The 21,134-nt window shown below is 44.4% G+C and overlaps 1 protein-coding gene across 1 annotated transcript; it reads right to left on the bottom strand.

The window, feature by feature from the left end:
• On the bottom strand, nucleotides 1-4,166 carry TMEM207 (transmembrane protein 207). Its single transcript, XM_059854889.1, has 5 exons — nucleotides 4,071-4,166; nucleotides 2,202-2,239; nucleotides 1,732-1,776; nucleotides 1,148-1,287; nucleotides 1-204 (listed from the first exon to the last, which is right to left on the bottom strand). Exons 1-5 carry the CDS (start codon nucleotides 4,164-4,166, stop codon nucleotides 56-58), a joined length of 468 nt encoding a protein of 155 aa, XP_059710872.1. The 3' UTR covers nucleotides 1-55.
• Between the last annotated feature and the right edge of the window lie 16,968 nt (nucleotides 4,167-21,134).

Genomic DNA, 21,134 nt, shown 5'->3' with positions numbered 1-21,134 from the left:
GGATGGAAGATCTCTGATGAACCAAGTAGGATCCCTGAAAGCCAACATGTGGTGTCTAGAGTTTGTTTTCCTTCATAACATCCTCATAAGATGGAGGCAATTCAGTTCCCCCGAGGCTGAAGCAAGGGGCAGGAGAAGAGGAAATCTCTGCAGTCCTGCAGGAGCTCAGGGATCCGGAGAATGGGCACGGAGGTGCTTCAGTAGCTGGGGAAAAAGCAAAGTCACCACTGTACAGCAGACAGGTGTGAAGGGCAAGTGTGGGAGTGAGAGGGGTGAGCCCAGGAGGAGCTGCCAAACCACTTGGAAACAAGAAAGGCACGGATGTAATTTTTGAAGGATGGCATCACAAAATCTTTCACCACAAACTCCAGATACAAGAAGTTGGGACAGAGGAATTTGGGTGGGTTTGGGCAGGTCCTCCCTGTGGAGACACTGTCAATGACCACCCAGGAAGCAGGTAATATGTCCTCTGGGAAGGGCTTAGCCTAATGACAGGATTAGTTTTATTTTTCTTGGAGGGATGTTGTCTGGCTCAGCCTGCTGATGCTGCTGGCCATACTCCACATCAGTTCTGGTTGCTACACAGTCATTATAGCCCAGTCCGAAAAATCTGGGTGCTCCTGGGGGAATGTTGAGGGTGGCTGCCACAATGAACAGCACCCAGCAGGACAATCTTTTGACAGACCAGGGTGTGTTAGCCAGTCGAGCTGTACTGGGGTGGCTCGAGTTAGACCAGTACAGTTTTGCCTGAGTAAGAAATGAAGGACACATGCTGGAAAGGGCTGCCTGACCCCAGAGCCTGTGGCTGCATCTCTTGGACCACAAGTGACCTGGCACCAAGGAGAAAGTCCCACACACCTCCAGTGTTTTCCTGGCCAAGCCCCAGCTATGCACCTTTAGGACACATGGAGGCACAAGGGACAGCACCAAGGTACGGCTCAGTGAAAAGTAGATGTGGCTTCAGCCCCCATGTCCATGGTCTCAACATGTCCCCAATATGCCAGAGCTGGGCACCCCACTGTTCACCAGCAATACAGCCCCTGGCTGCATCCCAGCTCCCAAGCCAGGCTGCTTTTTACTGGGTTTTGAATGGGCCACAGGAAGGCCACCAGGGCCAGCAGGATCTTGCAGCAGGGACAGGACTAACCACAAAAGGCATCTGAGCTGCTGAGGGCAAAGACAGCCACGGTGCGTCGGGGGAGGCAGCTCCGCCGCTTCAGCCAGCACTGCAGGCAGCAGCAGATCCCACAGGACAGGAGCAGGGCCAGGAAAAACAACACCAGGAACCTAAGGCAGAGGCAGCAGGGGGGGAACAGCACTGTCACCATCTGCGGGCAGCGCCGACAGATGGCTGCATGTCTTCAAATCAACATATTCATTAACATCTTTTGCAAATAGCCGTTTAATGTTGCCGTTTCCCCACCAGCACACTGGACATGATCAAAGTCCCCAGAAACCAATGTCTCACTCCTGAGTGCTCAGCAGCCAGTGCTGGCTGGAAATTCAAAATTTCTCCCTGACACAATCCGTCATTTTTTCCCAGCTCAGTTGTCAGTGTACAGTGAGGAGGATATGGATAAATGATTTCCATTAGTTTGTAAAGACAGAACACAGGGACAGCCCAGGAGCAATGCTCTCTAGCTATCAGTCTCTCTTAATGCCTTTCTCTCCATATATCCATCAAAGAATATTATTTTCCAGTTTTCCCCTTAAAGCAGATCTGAAGCTTACCACACATACCAGCTGCTAAAGTTTTCTTCGCTCTGTCCAACGCACCTAAAAAAGGGAAGAATAAAAAGGACTCCTGGTCCAGTGTGAGGGGGCTGCTGTATCCACCCCTGCTGTATCCACCCCACATCTACCAACACAAAGACAAGCACCATCAGTAAGTAGGAGATTGAGAGGTTTCTTCCATGAAGAGAGCCCACTAAAAATTTTTCTCTGTAAATGTGAGCAATGCAGATGATGCAAGAAACAGAGTGCCACTTGGTTGCCTTTCAACACTGGCTCCCACCACCAGCGTTTTTGCTGAAAACCCAAAAGATTGCCAGCCTCTATTTCCTCTTTTGGAAAAACAACCAACCCTAAATGGCCTTTTCAAGGAAGTCCTCATTCCTCTGCTGTGTCAGGCAGGAGCACAGCACCCCTGAAAGAGCCTGGGGTAGGGGCAGCTGTGGGTGAGAGAAGGAAGCCACACTCACCTCTCGCCAAGCCCACAGTCCGACCCGGAGTCTGCTGACTGAAAACACACATATAAATCAGACAGGACAGGTACATTTTTTGTTTTTTTACAATTTACTGGTATAATTACTGTTTTTAGAGTGGAAAGTTGGAGAGGAAGAGCAAAAGGAGTGCTGATCCTACAGGGTTGAAACCAGACCTCTCCTTAGGGATCTGCCTCTGTGGGGCTCTGCTTTGAGCCAGCCCAAATCAAGACCAGCAGAGAACCTCACCAAGAGCTCAATAAATTCAATAGCTTGCAGATGAAAGCTAGGCCAAGGAGAAAGCATTCCTTTTGATGTGAAAGAGGGAACAGCAAGAGCAGGGAAACACCGGCTGGAGTCTGAGACCTGCTTGCTGCACTGGGCTTTGCTATTCAGAAATACCTGCTGAAAATGCCCATGACCAAATTCTTCTTTTGTGGTTCTTTTTTTTTTTTTTTTTTTTTTTTTTTCGGGAACTAATTGTGAATGCAGCAGTGAATTGGAGCTGTTTAGACCAGAAGTGTGCTCTACCCAGTATTTTCCTGTTTTCAGATAGTAGTAGTGCATCATTCCCAGAGTCAAGTTTTAGGTATTGCAAATATGTGAACCTGAAACTTGTTTTTCAGGTATATTTTCTATTCTAAGCTTAAGCCAGTTTATTTTTGCAATCCTTGTTGATCTTAGCCTCAGTTTCATATTATCCGTGCAAAAAGTAACCAGAGCAGTTCATCAGTATAATTGAATCCAATTCAATAGATTCTTTTGGCTGACTGATGTTAGGTGTGTTATTACAGTTGCTCAATGTTGCTACCAAAAAAAAAAAAAAAATCAGATCAGGTATAGAGTTGTGATAACACTGGAAAGCAGAATGAGCAAGATAGAGGAATTTAAATTTGTTTCTTGGGAAAAAAACCGTATTAGAATGTAATTTGTAAATAATTACTGTGGATCTCCCTCTGCATATATCCAAAACACTTAGAGATTTTTGACTTTGAGTCAAACTGAAGACTCTGTTCTGAACTAGAAATTTGTATTGAATATGCATAACTGAAAAATCACTTTTAAAATCTCTAGTTAACAGGTTCTTTTTGTTATGCAAAGCTCAAGCCACTGTAAACAGACAGAAATCCCCCCTCACATCTCTATAATGTGTCTGATCCTGTGCACACACTGCCTTTCAGTCCCTAGTTTCACCAGAGGTCTTTGGGTATAGTAAGTCTTTCATATAAAGCATTATCTGTGAAATTTCATGAGTGGCTGAAATCCAAATGAGGAATAGAGAAAAAGACAGAAGCTTCAACTCTTCCAGACGTGTCCTTTTAAAACTGAGCTAATTTGCCATGTCACACATGCACCCTGATGCAGAATATTTTAATTCTTTTGGGGTTTTTTGCATTTCAGCTGATTATTAAATAACAAGTCAAAAGCAGATAGCTGATTGCTGTGATTACATGTATCCTGAGTATTTTTCATGGCTGAATGACAACTTCTAGCCTCTCTTTTATCTTCCTTCAAACCAGCGCAGCAGAGCCACCTTAGGGTAGTTAAACTGCAGCAAAGTGCATCTCCTCTGAGGCAGGAATCTGTCACAGCAGCCAAACACCCACCCCTGCTGCTGAAGCCCCAAGCTCTTCCATCTCAATAGCCACAGACGAAATAAAGGACAAAGGCAGTAGTATTTTCTCTATATTAATTGAATTTTTGGAAGCATTAAATCTTCCCCAAATTCATTAGGTCCTCAAAAAAATCCTTCACAAAATAATAATAAAAAAAGAAAACTGATTACTAAATTCTATAAAAGTTGGAACCTTCCCCCCCACCAAAAATCCCCAAAATCAGCCTGGTCCCAGTGAAGGGTTTGGTTACCTGGAAGAAGGTTAAAGACAGAACTGCAGTTCCTGCTGTGATCCATGAAGTTAAACACAAAGCTCCAGGTCTCCGCATCATTAGTGTGAGAAACATTGGAAGGGCTTTGTTTGCAGCAGTGTTTTACCCTCTGTGATTTGGGGCTTTTAAAACTTCTCTGCACATGGTGCCTGCAGCCAGAGAACACGTTACCCAATGGCCTCCTGCACCTCAGAAATTACCGCTAGCCAGGGAGTGAATTTGGGTTTGCAGGGACACGAACAGCTACCAGAAGTTAAAAGAACACTGGTTTAAGGTCAGCACCTTGCAGTTGTTTGGGTATTTTCTGAACTGTTCACAAATTCCTGCTACTGAGGCTTAGTTCTATATTAACCCACGGCTGCATTTAACAGGACTTGCTACAAACAGAGTCACTGGTGTCTGTGCACTGGGGACACACTTTCATGGCATGCTACCTTCAGATGGAATATTGGCATTACAGAAAAATCAGAGTTAGCACAAACCATGTCCTGTGCACTGTGCCTACCAACTCAAACCTGCACCAAGGATGAAGGAAACATTTCCCAGCCTCAGACACCCACCACCAGCACCAGTACTGCTGTTATGCAGCTTTCAGGGTTTGCCAGCAAAATGCAGGTTAAAAAACCCCATACATCCCCAATGCTTCTTACAAGGGACACAAAATTTCACTGCACATTCAATTCCTGCAGAGCCATCCAGGTTATGTGGTTAAACAGGGGTAGAAGATGGTCTGCACCATAGCTCTGATCCCCTTGGAAGGGACAAACCCAGTTTGTTCAGCAGTCAGTAATAGGTTGTCACTGAAGTTTACAGCCCGTGGCTGAAATGCACCATTAACTGTGGCTCTTCCAGATTTTAACACAAAGGGTGTTGCCATGAATATGTTTAGCTGTCACTCTGGAGTTAAGCATTATGTTGGGATGCCATTACTTCTGTAATGATTGACAAAGCCGAGCTGCTCTTGAGATGTACCTCTGTGGCTTTGCTTCAGCTGAAAGGTCAAGAAGTCTAACCAGCTGTGATATACATGCACAACATGGGTTTGTTATTTAATGTTCAAGTTTTGCATAAACCCAGGCCAAGCTCTGGTGTTCTCTAATGTTTACTTTCAGCTCAGCACTAATGAAGGGCGAGCCCCTAAAATGATGCTCGCTGAGAAAGCATCTCTCATGATGGTGCTAAGTGCATGTGCTACACAAAATAAATGGTCTGAACATGCTGTCCTGCTTCAGAAAAATCCTTTTCAGTGCTGCTCAACAGTAAATTGCCAAACCAATTTCTTAGCTGTTTTCTTAAAGAAAAAGCTCCTGCAGTATAAAAATGTGCACAGCCTTGCTGGGAACTCTGTGACTCTTAAAATTTCAGGCTTCAATGAGGTCATCCATCATTGAACTAATTTCAGTTTTCTTCCTCTCACAATTACTTCCCTCATGTCAGCATCCAGGGTACTTTCAATTTAGAGCCACCAAATGGATCAACCCCAGTATTTCAGGGAGCAGGTACCTCAATGAGCTCCTGGTACTGAAAAATAACACAGGGCCTCTGTTCTGGATCTATTTCCAGAAGAAAAGGGAAAGAATTGAATTCTATCACTGCTCAACTCCTGGTCTTGAGGCCAACTTTGATGTTTTCTGCTGGTTGGACCCATACAGGGATTCCAAGGGATGATGGCAATTTGTGAAGCCTGTCCTGCACTCTCTGTAATGATGTCAAAAAGAGAGAGAGTTGGCTAAAAGGGGGTCCATGAATAGCCCAGTCTTTTGCTTCAGGAGTGATTCCAATACTGAAAAGAATCCCTGCTTCAGCAGGAAAACTCTCCCTGTCCATGATCAGCTGAGCAGCTTGAATACATGGATGTCATAAAGAGCCTCAGCACTTGCTCTAAGACAGTCAGGACTGGACAGCAAAAACCCAGAGAGGTTTTGCACTGAAATTCTGGTGGGCTAGCACCTTCCTGCTGCTCCCTGCCTGCTGTGGCACTGCTGCCTTTGGGTTTTGCAAAACTGAGACCCATCTTCTGGATAGCTCTGAGTCTGAGGGCTAGCTCCAGTCTGAGGGATATCTCCAGGGATTTTGTCATCCCCCCATGAGGAGATACATTTGCACACACACATGAAGATAACCTCTGCTCACTCCTCCTCTACTTACTGGATGAAAAGTTTGATATCTTTCCTCCTCAATTATATTCACCTGATTGGTGGACTTGGTAGGCTGCTCCTTGATAGATGGTAACTCATTAGATTAACGTGCTGTTATTTCCTCATCACCTTATGTCGTTGCTAGGTGACAAATGCATCTCCCAGGCAGCAACAGGAGCTACCAAAACATAGGGCAATTTCTGACTGCCCATTATGGCTTTCCTTAAAGTGCCTGCTCCTTCCAGTGGGAAGGGGTACAGTTCTAGGGTCACTCACAGGGTGACTTCCAGAGTTGCCACAGAAACCACCTCCACTGGGGGCTGGCTCATGCTGGGTTTCACAAAAGGGAAAGGGAATGCAAGATGGGGAGACAGGAGGAATTTGGGAGCTGATTTACCTTGTCAAGTCTGAGAGGGCCAGGGTTGTGTCAGGGGTCTGAATTTCAGGAGATGGGCTCCAGATTGTATTTGTGTGCACTAGAACTGATGGCCTATGTTTCATTGGGTGTCATACAATTTCAAATAAGCTTTTAGATTAAGACAAAATTTCAGGGAACAACCTGGGGATTTTTGGATCTTGGTAAGAGTGGGAGGCAATTCACTGGCAAACAGAAGCCCACATAAAACACCTTGCAGCCTGTAAGTACAGCTAGCAGCTTAAACTTGTTTCAAGCTCTTCCTAGGCTGCCTTCAGAGCATTTGGTGGTTGCTGGGGATGACTTTTTGGAAAGCTATCACCTTGCTAAGTTCTGATCAGCCTCCCAGAAGAGTCCAGAGTAAGACTGTCAAATACTCAGAAGGAGAAGAAGGAGACTGACAGCAGAAGTAGTTGGATATGGAACAGAATGGAGAACACACAGACATGTGGAAAAGAGACAAGGAAAATCAGGGCAGCCCCACTCTCTACATTAAGGTCAACTGACAAGGGTTAAGCATGTGTTCACTTTTTTAGGCTGCAGTGTTTTCACATCACCCCACAATCAATTCTTGCTCCAGTTCAAGGCCACTGGCATGTCTCCTCTCCCTACTTGACTGCACTACCACAACCATCTCAGTCTTTGCTTCTGCAGCCACATCCTTGGCATCAAGGCTCTGTCAGGCTGACACCTGGCCTGGCCTGGGATCCCTGATCTCTCCTGCCTGGCCTGGGATGACTCAGCAGGCAAATCCAGTTTATTTAGCCCAGGAGAAGGCCAGAGCAATGGGGAGGACTGAGCATTTCCTCTCTGCAATGGGAGAATGAAAGCAGCTTTGGTCTCATCCTCTGTAAATGGAAGCCACAAGGAGCTGCTCGTTCCCTACACACACTGAGATGACTAAATCCAGCTCTGGGGAGAGCTTTTTAAGCTAATGGCCAGTGCTGGCACAGGAACAAATGAGAGCAAACCAACCATGAATAAATTGAGGCTGGAAAAGCAAAGAAGGTTCGCCCCATCCAGAGCAGCGAGGTTGAGCAGCAGCTTGTCTGTGGGAGGAGTGTGGGCATGAAACCAAACAGCTTCTGGGACACAAGTCAGCGAGCTCCCACACAACATGTAACCACTTCAACAGGACTTGCTGACCCAGGGAGCCCTTTTCCCATCCCACAGAACCACCCCAGTGGGTCCTTAGACCCTCAAACCCCTCCACGTGCACGAGTCAGCCAAGGTGGCCCTGGGCTTGAGTTAGGGAGGAAGGATGAACATTTTACACCAAGGTCTGGAGGAGCTGGCAGGGCCTGTTGTCTTTCAAAAGGATTGTACCCAGTTGCTGGTCCCTGATGAATGCAGCCCTTTGTGAGCCAGTGTGGGGGATGTGCTGCAGGGGGAAGGACAGACTCTGCACAGGGGTTGGAATGAATGCCAACAAGGATGACTTTGTTCTGCTGCATCCTCCCCAGGAGCGGGGCTTCGGAGGTCACCCCTCAGATCTGAGGCAACTGCAGCTACCTCATCATGTTGGATGGTCCAGAGAGTGTTTTTGTTTACCTTGGTGTGTCAGTGGGGAAAATCCAGCAGAGAATGGGGTCAGTGAAGGCTCCTGTCTGGCAGGAAGATAAAGAAAAAGGAATCTCCTCTAGGTTATACATGTGAGATTTCTCCTATATGTGCATGCATATCCCCTGCTGAGAACTGCAGAAAACTGAACTCAATATACAGGTGTTCATATATTCAGGGAAGTCAAAACTTTAAAACTATCTGAAGTCCCAACATTGAAGTTTTGTGAGAAATTGTTGTGATTTGTCCAAAAACTACTGTTCCAACCTTATAATGAACACCTGAAATAAATAGTGTAACAACTGAAATGTTAAGCTTATCTGAAAGGACTGAGGCAGGAGCTTTCTTGCTCTGGAATTCTTGCACTTTGAGAATGTCTATTTCCAGCAAACATTTTGCATGTGCTGATGACTTTGGAGCTGCTTCTGCTCTCACCATTAAACACAGAAATCAGTGTGCAGTGATTTCCTGAGAGCTGTGTTGTGGTGGGGCAGGGTGACTGAAAGAGTTTAGAGAAGTGACTATTTCCTTTCCTCTTCTAAGTTGAGTTTTGTCTTTAAAACTCAAGCTGGATCCTAAAAAAATAAAAGGTGCTAAAATAACAGGATTTGGGTAAGCCTAGCAGCTGTTTTGCTGCATGAGAATTCAGAGCTCAGAATTACATTTTAAAATCTACTGTACCTGAATGACAGTGGGGCTTCTCTTATTTCCAGTTTGGACATTAGGACACGAGATAATTCTGAGCTTTATCACTGATTTCCCAAATATCCATGAAATTCTGTGTGTTACAGCCCAGCCAGAAAAAGAGTTAAAGAGATCTTTCATCTCAATCTCTCCAGATACCACTGTACCTCACACAGAGCACGTCAGAAATCAGTTCAAAGTGCTGGACGATCCTCAAGAGTTAAGAAACACAAAAGCAGAAATAAGGTTAAAGCTGATAGAATTAAAAGCAGCTTGAAAAAAGAGAAAGATGAAGTATACTAGAAATACAAAGTTATCACCAGCAGAAATTTTTCTCCTTTCATTTTCTAATAAGAAATTGAAGCTGATCACAACCACTTGAACTCTGAAGCCTGCTGCTGTTTCTTTGTACTCCAACAGATCCTCTTACTTTTAATCAGTTAAAATTTTATGTGGATTTAATAATTAAAAATTATAGTTAGGCTTTAGTACTTTTTCATAATATCTCTTTTTTTTGTTGTCATTCAGTTGCCAGGGGCTAAGAAATTACAGTGAAAAAATTAAAAGCCTTTAGTATTTTCATCCCTGTAATTTACTTAGCTGCTGGATATAAAAAGACAACAAGAGAATAAATTGCTTGAAAGCAAATAGAGGCTTCATTTTCCCCTGCCTTTGAGTTACTGATATCACATTGGACACCACATGGGAGGCTTTGGCTGAGAAATTAGCATGAGACTATCTGGCACATCCTGAAACACATTTTCAAGGCAATTTTCCAGGCAGAACAGTTTAGCAATGAATGCTGAAACACAAATGAATGCTGGTCATTATCAGCTGGCACATGTGCTTCTTCAGCAGGAAACCCCGTGGTCCAGGGGCTTGTTCTGCAAGAGGGGTCACGTGGGCACAGGGACAGGGACATGTCCCCTGTGCCTTCTGCATCAGCCGGGCTCCAGGCACCACAGGGGCACCCTGTGCTTGTCCTTAAGTGTAGGCACCTGCTCACATTTCAGCCTAAGATGATAAGCCTTCCTCAGATGATCCACATACCTTTACCACACTTGATTGCTTACCAGCCTCCCATGAACCTTGAATTCCTTCCAGGTGCCCTTTCTGGGTTTATTTTGAATTGTTGGGACCTCAGGTGCAGCCAAGCACCCCCAGCCCCCCTGGGCTCCATGCAGGGAAGGGCAGTGATTTCAGACCCTCATTCCTTGCAGGCAGGGTCAGTTCAGAACAAGCTCTAACCATGCTCCTGTGTACCCAGAATTAGCGAGGGCTGGTACCAGCACTTATGGATTCAAGAAACATGGGATCAGCAGGCTGCTCTCCAGCTTCCTCTTGTGACAGATAAAATGCCAGATGCTCTGCCTGGGAACAGTGAGCTGATGGTTGGGGTGAGATGCTGTGTGCATACCCACCTCGTGCTCCCCAAGGATGTTGGAGCAACGTGTCTGGGATCAGGGAAAGGATGGGACAATGAGGCTCCTCTGGGCTTGCTTCCCCTCCCCATGAGCCTCCAAAGCCCTGTACCATGGCCAGGCTGCCCTCTGGCCACCCAATTCAGAGCTCACCTCCTCTCCAGGCTGGTGCCAGGATGAGAAACAACGTCTGGAAGACCAGATGGAGAGCTTGCATCTTCCTCCCCACTCTGCAGGAGTTTTCTGCATGTATAAACAGAGAGAGATATGGGGGAAGCTTCCAGGGCAGACAGGGACTGCAAATAAGACCACGCAATAGGAAGGCTTAGCTTAGCCCTTTCTCCCCCTCAACAGCTTTACTGTTTTACTTAATCTCCCACTTTTACATCTTCCCCAAGAATATATCTGAAAAACACACTCCTGTTTATAATTTCAACACAAACAGCCAGGCTCTTCACACTCCTTTCTTTTAACTCACCCTTTGATTTCCCCACCAACTTCTGCTTCTGCTCTCTCGATTTCCCTCTGGCCAAGAAAAATTGTCCTAGCAATCTTCCCAAGCTCATTTTCTCTCCTTAGAGACCTGTTCAAATACACCAAAACCCCTTATCTTACTCAAAAGCAGACTTTTATAACCTCCCCATCTCCCACAGGTCTTTGCAGCTCTGGAGCAAAAGGTGCAAACAGTCAGAGCTGCCCTTGGAACCGGTGAGGTTAATCCTGTAGGACCTGTTCAATATGAAGGAAATATGAATTTCCCTCCTCACTTGCTCTAATGATAATCTCTGTCTTCTAGAGCAATCTCCAACTGGCCAACTCCTTCCTTGCATTTGTGGAGATCCTTTTTGTGATGCAACAGCACTTAGATGTGAGGGTGCCATGGGCTGCAGAAATGTAGGGCTCCTGGTACATATGAGAGTCCAGATGCTGACTTTCCAACTTTCCAACTTCCACCTGGAGGCAATTTGATGCAGATCTATTTTTTAAATCTCCCCATTCTTACAGGGGTATTACCCCTGCATCACCTCTCCACTGTGTTACAGATATCAATGAGCTCTAATCCTATGGGAGAGGAGCAAAATATTTAGCTTCATTCCCAGTTGTGGTCCATGGACACATGGCTTGTGTGACAGAACTGACATCCAGAGTCTCAGTGGGAGTGTTGAGGCTGGAACCCACAGTGCTGAGGTTCAACTGTGTTGTGTGAAGTATAGCAGCTTCTACTCCTAAAAGGTACCCCTGAGGAAGGTTTTCTAGGGAAACATCCTTACAGAAATGCCAGTACAAACACTGAAAATCCCAGCTCAGACATTTACCTCATCTCCTGTGCACAGACCTCTTCTTCCTTGATGGTCTCATCCATGCTCCTGTGCTCTCCTTACTCTTGCAAGCCCTGATGTCAGGGACAGAGAGAATGGGCCTAATCCCATGAGGTGCAGAGTTCCCAAAACCTGCAGGCAGGATTGATTGTGCTGGGTCATGCTTGGGGTGAAACCTGGGCAGTCCAGTCCTGCCAGGCTGGATGTTGTGCCAAGGGCCCAAGACCGTGCACAGTGGGCCCTGAGTGGAGCATGACCATCTGTGAATTTACTATTCCCTCTCAAATGCTAATTAGTTATTTACATAAAACTTTGGAACATTTTAATTAGTTGTGTTAATTTAGAATTCACAGAAGAGAGCTATAAAAGTCTATTATATGGGACGCTTATTCAAATGAAGCTTGAAATGGCACATGGTGATGTACTCACAAATCTCCTGCCAACACAGTGAGAAAAATGAGAGGGTGGCCAGGCTTTGAGTGAGACAGCAGGAGATTGGCATTTCTGATGCACTGGGTAAAGCTGAGAAGCTGGTCCTGGTTAGGGAGATGGTCCTTTCCCACTTGAGGTCTCAGTCTGACAGCTCCAGATTCATATTGTCCCAATGTTGTTGCATTTGATGTGTCCTCCTCCTCAGGGGAGGATTAACAGTTCTCTCTTTTCTATCTTTTCTATCTGTCAACTACTTTTTTTTTTTTTTAAACTTGTAGGACGTCATGATTAGGTTTGAGCTGGTTTGGGATGATTCAAACCAGGCTAAAAATGGCTGACAGTTTATGGAGCCAGAGGAATCAGATAGATGGACATCAGTTCATCAGTCATATGTCCAAACCACTCTCTTCCTTTAAGAGATTAGGTGATGCAAACAAAAGCACCTCAAGTACAGAGTTGCCAGGTCTCGAAGCACCCCTTGCCCTGCTTCAGCTCAGAAGCTGGGACATGCACCACAAGGCAGCAAAGCTCCCTCCTGCTCTGCACAGGCTGGGAGCACTCCCAGACAGCATCACTCTGCCATCCCACCTGTGGGTGCTGCACTGGCAAGGAAGGCACTGTGCTGGTCCTGCCTCAGATGGGCTTTTATTCTCAAGGCAAGTGGAAAAGGCTTTCCTTCATCGAGTTCATCATTTTCACAGCACTAAACTCAATTAAAGCAAAGATGCCTGTAAGTGGCTGGACTGATAACTCTGTAAATCCAGCCATCTCAGGTTGCTACAGAATCTAAATTACCCCATCACCATTAATCCCAAGAGAGAAGAAATGTCCAAGCAGCTATATAAAATGAGGCACTCTGCCCTAAGATTTCATCTGGCAGGGAAAACCATTTTCTGTATAAAATACAGCCCACTTTACCTCTGGAGTTTTAAGACTTGATTCAATAAATCTGGAATTACACTATGGAAAATCATCTTCCTTGATGGAAGGTAAGTGCCAGTATCACATCCAGCTCAGTGACAGAGCTGCTGTCTGTCTGAAGAGCTTGAGGACAGTATGGAGCAAGGGAAACACAGTGGTCTATCCAAAACGTTATAAAAAGAATTCATGGGTGGTGACATTAAAAGTGAGAGGAAACAACAAGATCTTGTGTGCTCCATGACAAAACACCTGTTTTCTTGGTGCTCACAAGATGTCTAGGAATATTTTTATGTCATTTTCTGAAAAACAACAGAACAGTAGGAGCATTGCACTAAAACAGATCCACCCCACTAAGATCAGTGTGGTAGCTGGGCTTCCTGTACTCCTCTGGGGCCCATAGTCTGGTGTTTTGCAGACTGCTGGGCATGTAATGCTAGAAAGGCCATGTTTGCCCAACAGAAGGAAGGTGGGGGCTGCACAGATTCCGTGGATGTCTATTATTCTGCACAAACACTGGAAAATGTGATTGTGCATAGCAGGGAGAGATCACAGAGGACTGCCATGAGATGCAAGAGGAGACTGCCAGGAGCAAGTGAGCTGCTCGCTGGTCTGTGGGTGATGCTCGCAGAATAAGAAGCAGAGATAAGTCCTGCTGTAAAAGATGCTAAGAAGAAGAGTGGAAAACATGTGGTGGAGCTCAGCTTTATGTTGTCTGGGAAAGCAGATGGAGCAGCCTAAGGATGGACTAGCTCACCTGGAGATGAAATAACTAACCTGAAGGGATGTGCTTCCATCTCTAATGGCTTAGGAAAGGATCAGGTCACACCCCAAGACTGTGCAATCCCATGAGAGAAATTTGTGTATTTGATGGAGGCCAGCCTGACATTGTTCAGTCTTTATCAAAGAAGATACTTTGAGAATCCCTGCCATGATCAAGGCAAATTGGAAATAATCTCTGGGCAAGAATTTGCTTGATGACAACAACAGAAGGGAGTGAAGCTGGAAGGCACTGTCAGCCAACTGGCAGGTAGTTCATGGGTGTCAAATCCTTTAATCCAACCTTTTAAAACTCATCAGAAGATTTTACAGCAAGTGTATAAATGCCCTGTGAAATCCAAGGCTGCTGGAAATTATTTAGGACAAGAGCCAAACATAATTCAGAAGAAAAATTGGACATCGCTATGGAAAACTTGCAGAACAATATTTTTTGGAAAGCTTTTCTGTTATGATGCATAAACTAGATTCACACTAACAGAGGTGCAGAAGAAACATAACTCATAATTACTCTCTTACTTTCCTCTGGCTGTAGTGGGAGCCAGGACACCAGAATTGTGCTCAGCAAAGCAATTTTCCAGTTTTGAGCTCTCAATGTTTCCAGTTTGGAGCTCTTACTGTTTATTCAGAGCTTGCCCATTGACCCATCTTCCTGTCACAAACTGATTAAGTGCACATGTCAGAAGGATTGCCAGCAATCGACAGCAATCACTGAAAAAGAAAAGGGAGCTGGAGGGTATAAAACAAGCAGCTTTTCACTAGTGACTTCATTGTGAAGGGGCTGGAAGTCGTGGCAGGCCAGTGGTACATGTCAGGATAGTCCAGAGGAAAGATGGAAACGGCTGGGGAGCTCAGTCAAGAAGTGCCTGAAGCCTTGCCTTGACCTGAGTGTTGGTCCTTTTCTCCAGGTTCCTGAAGGCAGGCTCCCAGGATGGCCTTGGGATGGTAGGCACAGCATCACCTCTCTGTGCATGAGATGCACCCCAAGCCTCACTCCTGCTGCCTCCACCCCCCAGAAGTCTGCCTCACACTGTCCACCATGAAAGCCTACCTGGAGGAGCAGCTTGTAGGAGACAGGACATGCTGCCTGTCCCTCTGAGTGGACAAAGCAAGCTCTGTCTCATCACCAAGAAATGAATAGGCTTAGTCTCAAAGTCTTCCATCTGCTGGATAAAAACTCTGGTTTTAATGAAACCAAGGAGGAAAAGACAGAGGAGGAATGGTAAAACAGAGTTTAGGGTGTGGAGGTTGTGCTTTTTTGTTTGTAAGTTCAGTATTTTGTGCATGAGAAGAAGTGGCCCAGCATGGTGGAAACTGGTGCTGGAGTGAGTTTATCCACCGCATCATCTCCTGATGTTCCAGCCCTGAGGGCTGATCTGTGCCTCGAGTGACAGCTTTGACATCTCCCAGCCTGGCCAGCACTTCCCAGGACTGCAGGCAGGGTGAAAAAAAAGACTTTTAAAAGGGGTAGATCTTTCCTCATCAGCTGGGAGGGGTGAGTAGGTCTACTCTCCGCTTCATCAGAAAAGAGTTTTTCAAAGCCTGTGTACCCAGTTGATGAAGAACTGTACTTGGCAGATAGAAAATGCACAACACATCCTGTAAACCTTTCCTAAAAGGGCATCACAAATTAATCACTCTGATTAAGTTCTTAATTTTTTTTTAGAGCATCATTTATCAGTTTTATTTAACATTACTTCAGTTGCTAAGGAACAATGATTGCAAACCTCCACCAAACAGGAATTTTGAACACTAGTGTCTGGTCATCTAATTGGAAAATATTACAAAACTCAAGCTGAGGTCTATCCTCTCCAGCCACACTGCACAGTGAGACATGGAAATGTTCTGTATTATATATAATAACACTGTTTATTAGTCAAGACTTGTAACTGTAGGAGAGAACAGCAAAATCACAAAAGGCTCAGTAGAAGAGACTTGCAAATTAGTCTCATTACTCTTGAAATTGAACTGCTTTCCATGTTCCTGGCAGAGATACCTCAAGGATACTGAGATTGCCTGTGTATTGCATTTCAGATCATGATCATTCTGCTTTACACAGTAATGTACTAAGTCTCCATCAGGCCAGTGATGGGAAGGGGGATGTTTACTTAGTGATGTGTGAAATGATGAATAAATCTTCAGAAATTATTTTGGGGGAGAGGGCAGTGAGGGAAGAGCTTCATTACATTCCTGGATCACCACCAACTGCAGAAACCCAGAAATCTTTCAAATTCTGAGCATCAAATGGGGGGGGGGGAAGGAAGGTTCAACTCTGGTTCAAATTTCTGCACTACCAAAAATGTTCCTTCATTTCAATTAATTCTTGACCTATTTTTAATGAAAAGAGCCTACTGTGTCTTTCTGCCTCAGAAGACTGACATTGCCAGCAGGATGCTGCAGTCTCTGGTCCCAGCTCCCTGGGGAGTGGTGGAGGCTTTCCTCAGGGTGTGGGGAGGCTCTGCTCCACAGGGCCATGGACTGCAACCCACGCTGTCCAGAGCCCCTCTCCCCACTGCCATCCCTGCAGGGGACTTACCTGGTGTCACACAGGAGGTCTCAGATGAAGCAGCAACTGGAACCCTCAGAATGAATCAGGCCCTTCAGCTCCAGCCCAGGCCTGGCACAGACTGGGTCATTGCACTGGACCCACTGTGGGATCACAGAAAGGGACCTGATCTGGCACTGAGAGGGACAAGGCAGAGAGACAGGTCAGTAATTTTTCTAGATGAATATTTTCAAAGAAAAAAGATAGAGCAATGTTTTGAATAAGCTCCTGTGACATAAATAATAAATAAGCAATATAAACTGTATATACAGACTTATACACATACATGCATGCATTATGGAGAGCTCTTCTTTACTCATTAATTCCCTCGGGAGTTAGGAAATCACAGCTAAAAACAATAATTTGTATGCAGAGATAGACTGCACAGAGAGACAGAATTTTCTGTTCTTACCAAGACAATACTTTTTGGAAAAACCCCAACAAATTAATGTGAGCCATACTCAATAATTTTGTCTAAACAAACAGCAGAAGAGATATTTTCAAAAAGTAAGGAAATGAAAAAACTGACTGATTTTTATACTTGTAATTTCATAAGCTTTGATTTTATAACACTGTTCTCAATACCTGAGCAATTCAACCCTTGTATGATACTTCTGAGTGTTTATTTCACTAGCATGAAATAGGGCCAAGTACTCACCAGATAAAAAGGTAGAGCTCCATATATTTGATTTTAGGAGTGTTTAGAACAATCTTTCCACTTTTTTGATTCATTACCGAAGCCAAAAGGTTCCCAGCTCTCCCAGGGAAACTCGTGTGTCTGACAAGTGGGCAGGTGAGCCCTGAGCCAGCAGCTCTGCTTGTCCCTGCCACTCGCTGCTCTTACCACCAGCCATGGTGGGCACAGCACTTCTGCCCCAGCACTTCCACTTCAGGTTGCATCTTTGAACCACAAGGCACGAATCCTTGAGCAATAACATTCAATCTGATATTGCATAATCTGCTGAGCATATAAAAATTGGGAAGATTAGAATGGTGTCTACCACCAGAATGAGTTTGGTGATACTGACTGATTTAAAAAAAAAAAAAGCTATTAAAAATAAATGTTTTCCCTGGACATTGGGAGGATGAGATGCTCCCTCAACACTTGATGGGACTTTCAATCAGTTTTTCCTGCTTTTTCCTGGCTTTTTGCAGCATCCCCCTGACTTTATTTCTGATCTTGAACATTGAAGGCTTAATCAGTCATTGCTCCTCCTGCTTCTGGAATCTAAGTGGTTCACTTGTATTTACTGAATGTCATTAGACCAAGATGATGAAGTAGCTATGCTTGGATCTTTAATCCACTCCTTGTTATAAAAACCCCATAAGATAGAGCTGTTTTTACCTGGAAGCACTGGTATCAGTTCAAGCCCTGGACACTGCTTGGAGGGGAAAAGGATGTTCCATGTTTCTCTTGGCTAATCTGAAGGTTAATAGAAAGAGGATAACTGATGCTTTGTGAATTATTGCTTTGCAAATTAAACCTTCTTTCTTTGTTGAAGACAAGGCTGGGATGTTCCTTATTTTGAAACCAGCAGTAGTTGACTTGATCCATAGTACCACCAAATTTTATCTACTGCACACCTGGAAGTTGTTTCAGGAGCTGACTGATGCTGCCAGCAATAACAAAAGCACAAGCCCTTTGGATATGTAACTGAAATGCAAAAGACTTGCTTAGCTACTTCCAGAGGCACAAGCAGACCTGGCTACAGCGGGAGAGGAAAACTGGAGAGCTGCTCCCTGGAGACTTGAGCAGCTCCCTCTTCTGCAGGCAGGCAGGCAGGCAGGCAGGCAGGCAGGAGGCCTGTGGGATTCACAAGCTCTGCAGCTGGGTGTCCATGCTCTGCAGTAGGCAAGTCTCTAGCAATCCCTTCAGCTTGGTTTTTCACTGTACAGAACAAACCCCCGTGAGAACTTGTGCCATGGTTTTTCAGAAACCCAGCTCCACAGAGCCACACGACTTCATGGTGCCAAACACTCCCATGTTAGGGCTCATCAGGAGTTAACTAATGATAATATCTGTCACAAATACTTTTGGGAATGGCAAAACATCAGACTGCATTGCAGTTGAGCCTCATTCTTTGTAAATACATGCTGAATATTTTTAACAAATAATTATTACACTTCAGACTCTCCCCTTTAAGATATTCCCCAGTGACAATATTTGCTTCACATCGAAAGAAACTGCTTCTTCATTCAACAAATTAAATGTTTGCTAGAATGGCATATTAAGAATCATAGAAGGGTTTGGGTTGGAAAAGACCTTAAAGATCATCCAGTTCCAACACGTCTGCCATGGGCAGGGACACCATTCACTAGACCAGGTGGCTCAGAGCCCCATCAAACCTGGCCTTGAACCCTTCCAGGTGTGGGGCATCCAAAACTTCTCTGGGCAACCTGTGCCAGCTTCTCAGTGCCCTCACAGTAAAGAATTTCTTCCTAACATTTAATCTAAGAGAAACCAAACTCTCTGCCCCTCTACTGCCAGGCAGGGTGTGGCTTTACCAGCGGGTAGAAGTGACCCAACAGTACATCAGGCAGGAACTGCCCTGAGCCTTCCCTGAATCCCCAACAAATAATCCCACAGCTGTTTTGCCTTGAACATCTGGAACACTTATTCTTTTTGGGCAACCCCTCAGTAAGTGTTACCATACCTATATGTAAAAGAGCCCTTAAACATTTCCTTAATTTGCAGATTCCTATTTAAGGTTAAACTCATGTTTAAACAACAAGCAATTCTTCTTATTTTAATTAAGATTTATACAGGTTCCCATGTGTAGATGAAGCAATGAAGTCCTAATGAGCAGAGAGTCTAATTATGATCATTCTGTAATTGAAATAGTGGTGTGCCTCAGAATAAGACTGGTGTTTTGCCAGATAATGGACTAATGAGCACCAAAGAAGTAGTAAAAAAGGTCTGTAAAAGACTCTTGCAGTTGTTATGAGGACAGGCCAGCATGTGAACACCTCCATGTAGTATTCAAACATGTATAATGGAGTACATAATGCAATACATCCAAAGATTTTAATCAAAGTGTTGGAAGTGGCTGAAGGTCAAGGACATACCAAAAGCAATGGAATTAATTATTAATGCGAGACAGAAGACAATAAGCCAGAGACAGCTGCATGAAGTGATTTAGGAGACAGATTAAAAATATAAAAAGGGAAGCCAGTGGGAGGCAACATTTGGAAAATGATCAACATCCACCACAATATTGGTCCCATCGGCTGAAAGCAGCTCCCTCCACGTTCGGATTGATGAAATACACCAGAGTCCGATATTTTTTCTTGCCTAAATGACCAGCTCTAATCATGAGCTCTACACATTGCTGCTTTCTTCATCGTTCAGCTGGTCAGGAAAGAAAAGATAATTACAGAATGTTTGTTTAGTAATTGTCTGCTTCTATTTTGGAGTTTGCTTCTGGTGCTAACGAATGCGACTCCATTATGTCATTTATCATGTGAACAGTCAGGTTGAGGAACATTTTAAATCAGGAACTATTTTGGTTTGCATGAGAAATAACCTCATAGAACAACTGACAGCATGTGTGAGCAGAAAAATTCCATGTCTGAAAAGGATAGGTTAGGTGATTTCACCAGATAAAAAGCTTAAGGAAGTATCTTTTCACCAGCAGAGCAGAGTGCTCATGGAGAATGGAAGTGTTGCAGCCCCGTATTTTTCCTCACAAGGAAGTCCAGATTTGAAGTTATTTATCTGACTTGCCAGGTAACATTTGTTTTTTATTACCTTTTCTCCTATTACCCTTTGCAAAGGAGAACTTTTATTTCATTGGATGTGCTAAAAATTGTACTTTAAACCTGACTTAGGTACAGGTAACACAGGTTGTAATTGTATCTCAGGTGTGGCAAGAGCAGAAAAGTGGAGCTAAAAGAAAGAACCAACCAGACATTACCCACAGATATATCTGGAAAGTAATGGGGAGTCACAGCTTATTTATAAACAGCTCCCTCCTCATGAACCTGTGTTGATATCCAACACACTAAATTTCCTGTGTTATACAGTAGCACCAGCACATGATATTTTCCTGACTTTTCAGCCCAATCCAATGCACTTGTCCATTAGGGTGGGATCTCACACGCATTCCCCATCCACATGGACAGGTGTAGTTCTTGGTGAACCTCAACATGGTGGCTTGGGCTCAGGCAAAAGGCTACTGGGAGCACACAGCCATGTGAGAACAAACTGGAAATTTCCTCCTAGGGTGTTTTTCAACCTCAATTTGCTGGCTGATTTCACAGCTGTGGGTTGAGAAACCTGTCTGAAGTGACTGGCCAAATAAAAAACCCCCATCCATTTAATAGGGTGTCCTCCCAGCAACAGTGGGACAGGAGTTGTTTGACAATACTTTGGGTAATGTCTTGAAGACTGTAGATGGCTAATAATAGCAGTGCCTTTTTTTCCAGAAATATGAAAGTCATAAAAATGATGGTTTAGAGGGACCAAAACTATTTATAAACTGAAGAAGAATTCAGTGAAGAGTTTTGACTAAAAAGGAGTGGAGGGGAGAATTTTAATGTGCTTGAAATAGAAATCAAAATCTTAAAGAAAAAAATGCAAATCTGAAGTATTTTAAGTGGTTTAAAAAAAAGTTGAGTGGCTCAAGCATGAAAGGACACCTTTTGTTTCAGATAAGACGAAGATTTTATGTTTACCAGGATGAACAACCTTGATTTGAAATGTCCTCTAAGTTCAGCCTTCCCAGGGTGGGCAGAGGACTCCAGTTCACCCAGGATCTTTCATCCATGCTACATACAGAGAAATAGCAATACAGAGAATATTAACTGAAAAAAATTAGAAGTTCTCAGGAGCATT

The sequence above is a fragment of the Haemorhous mexicanus genome, chromosome 10 (genome assembly GCF_027477595.1).
Source record: "Haemorhous mexicanus isolate bHaeMex1 chromosome 10, bHaeMex1.pri, whole genome shotgun sequence".
In the NCBI taxonomy this organism is placed as follows: Eukaryota; Metazoa; Chordata; class Aves; order Passeriformes; family Fringillidae; genus Haemorhous; species Haemorhous mexicanus.
Note: the sequence above shows the minus strand (reverse complement) of the source record. Positions and strands in the feature narration are given on the sequence as shown.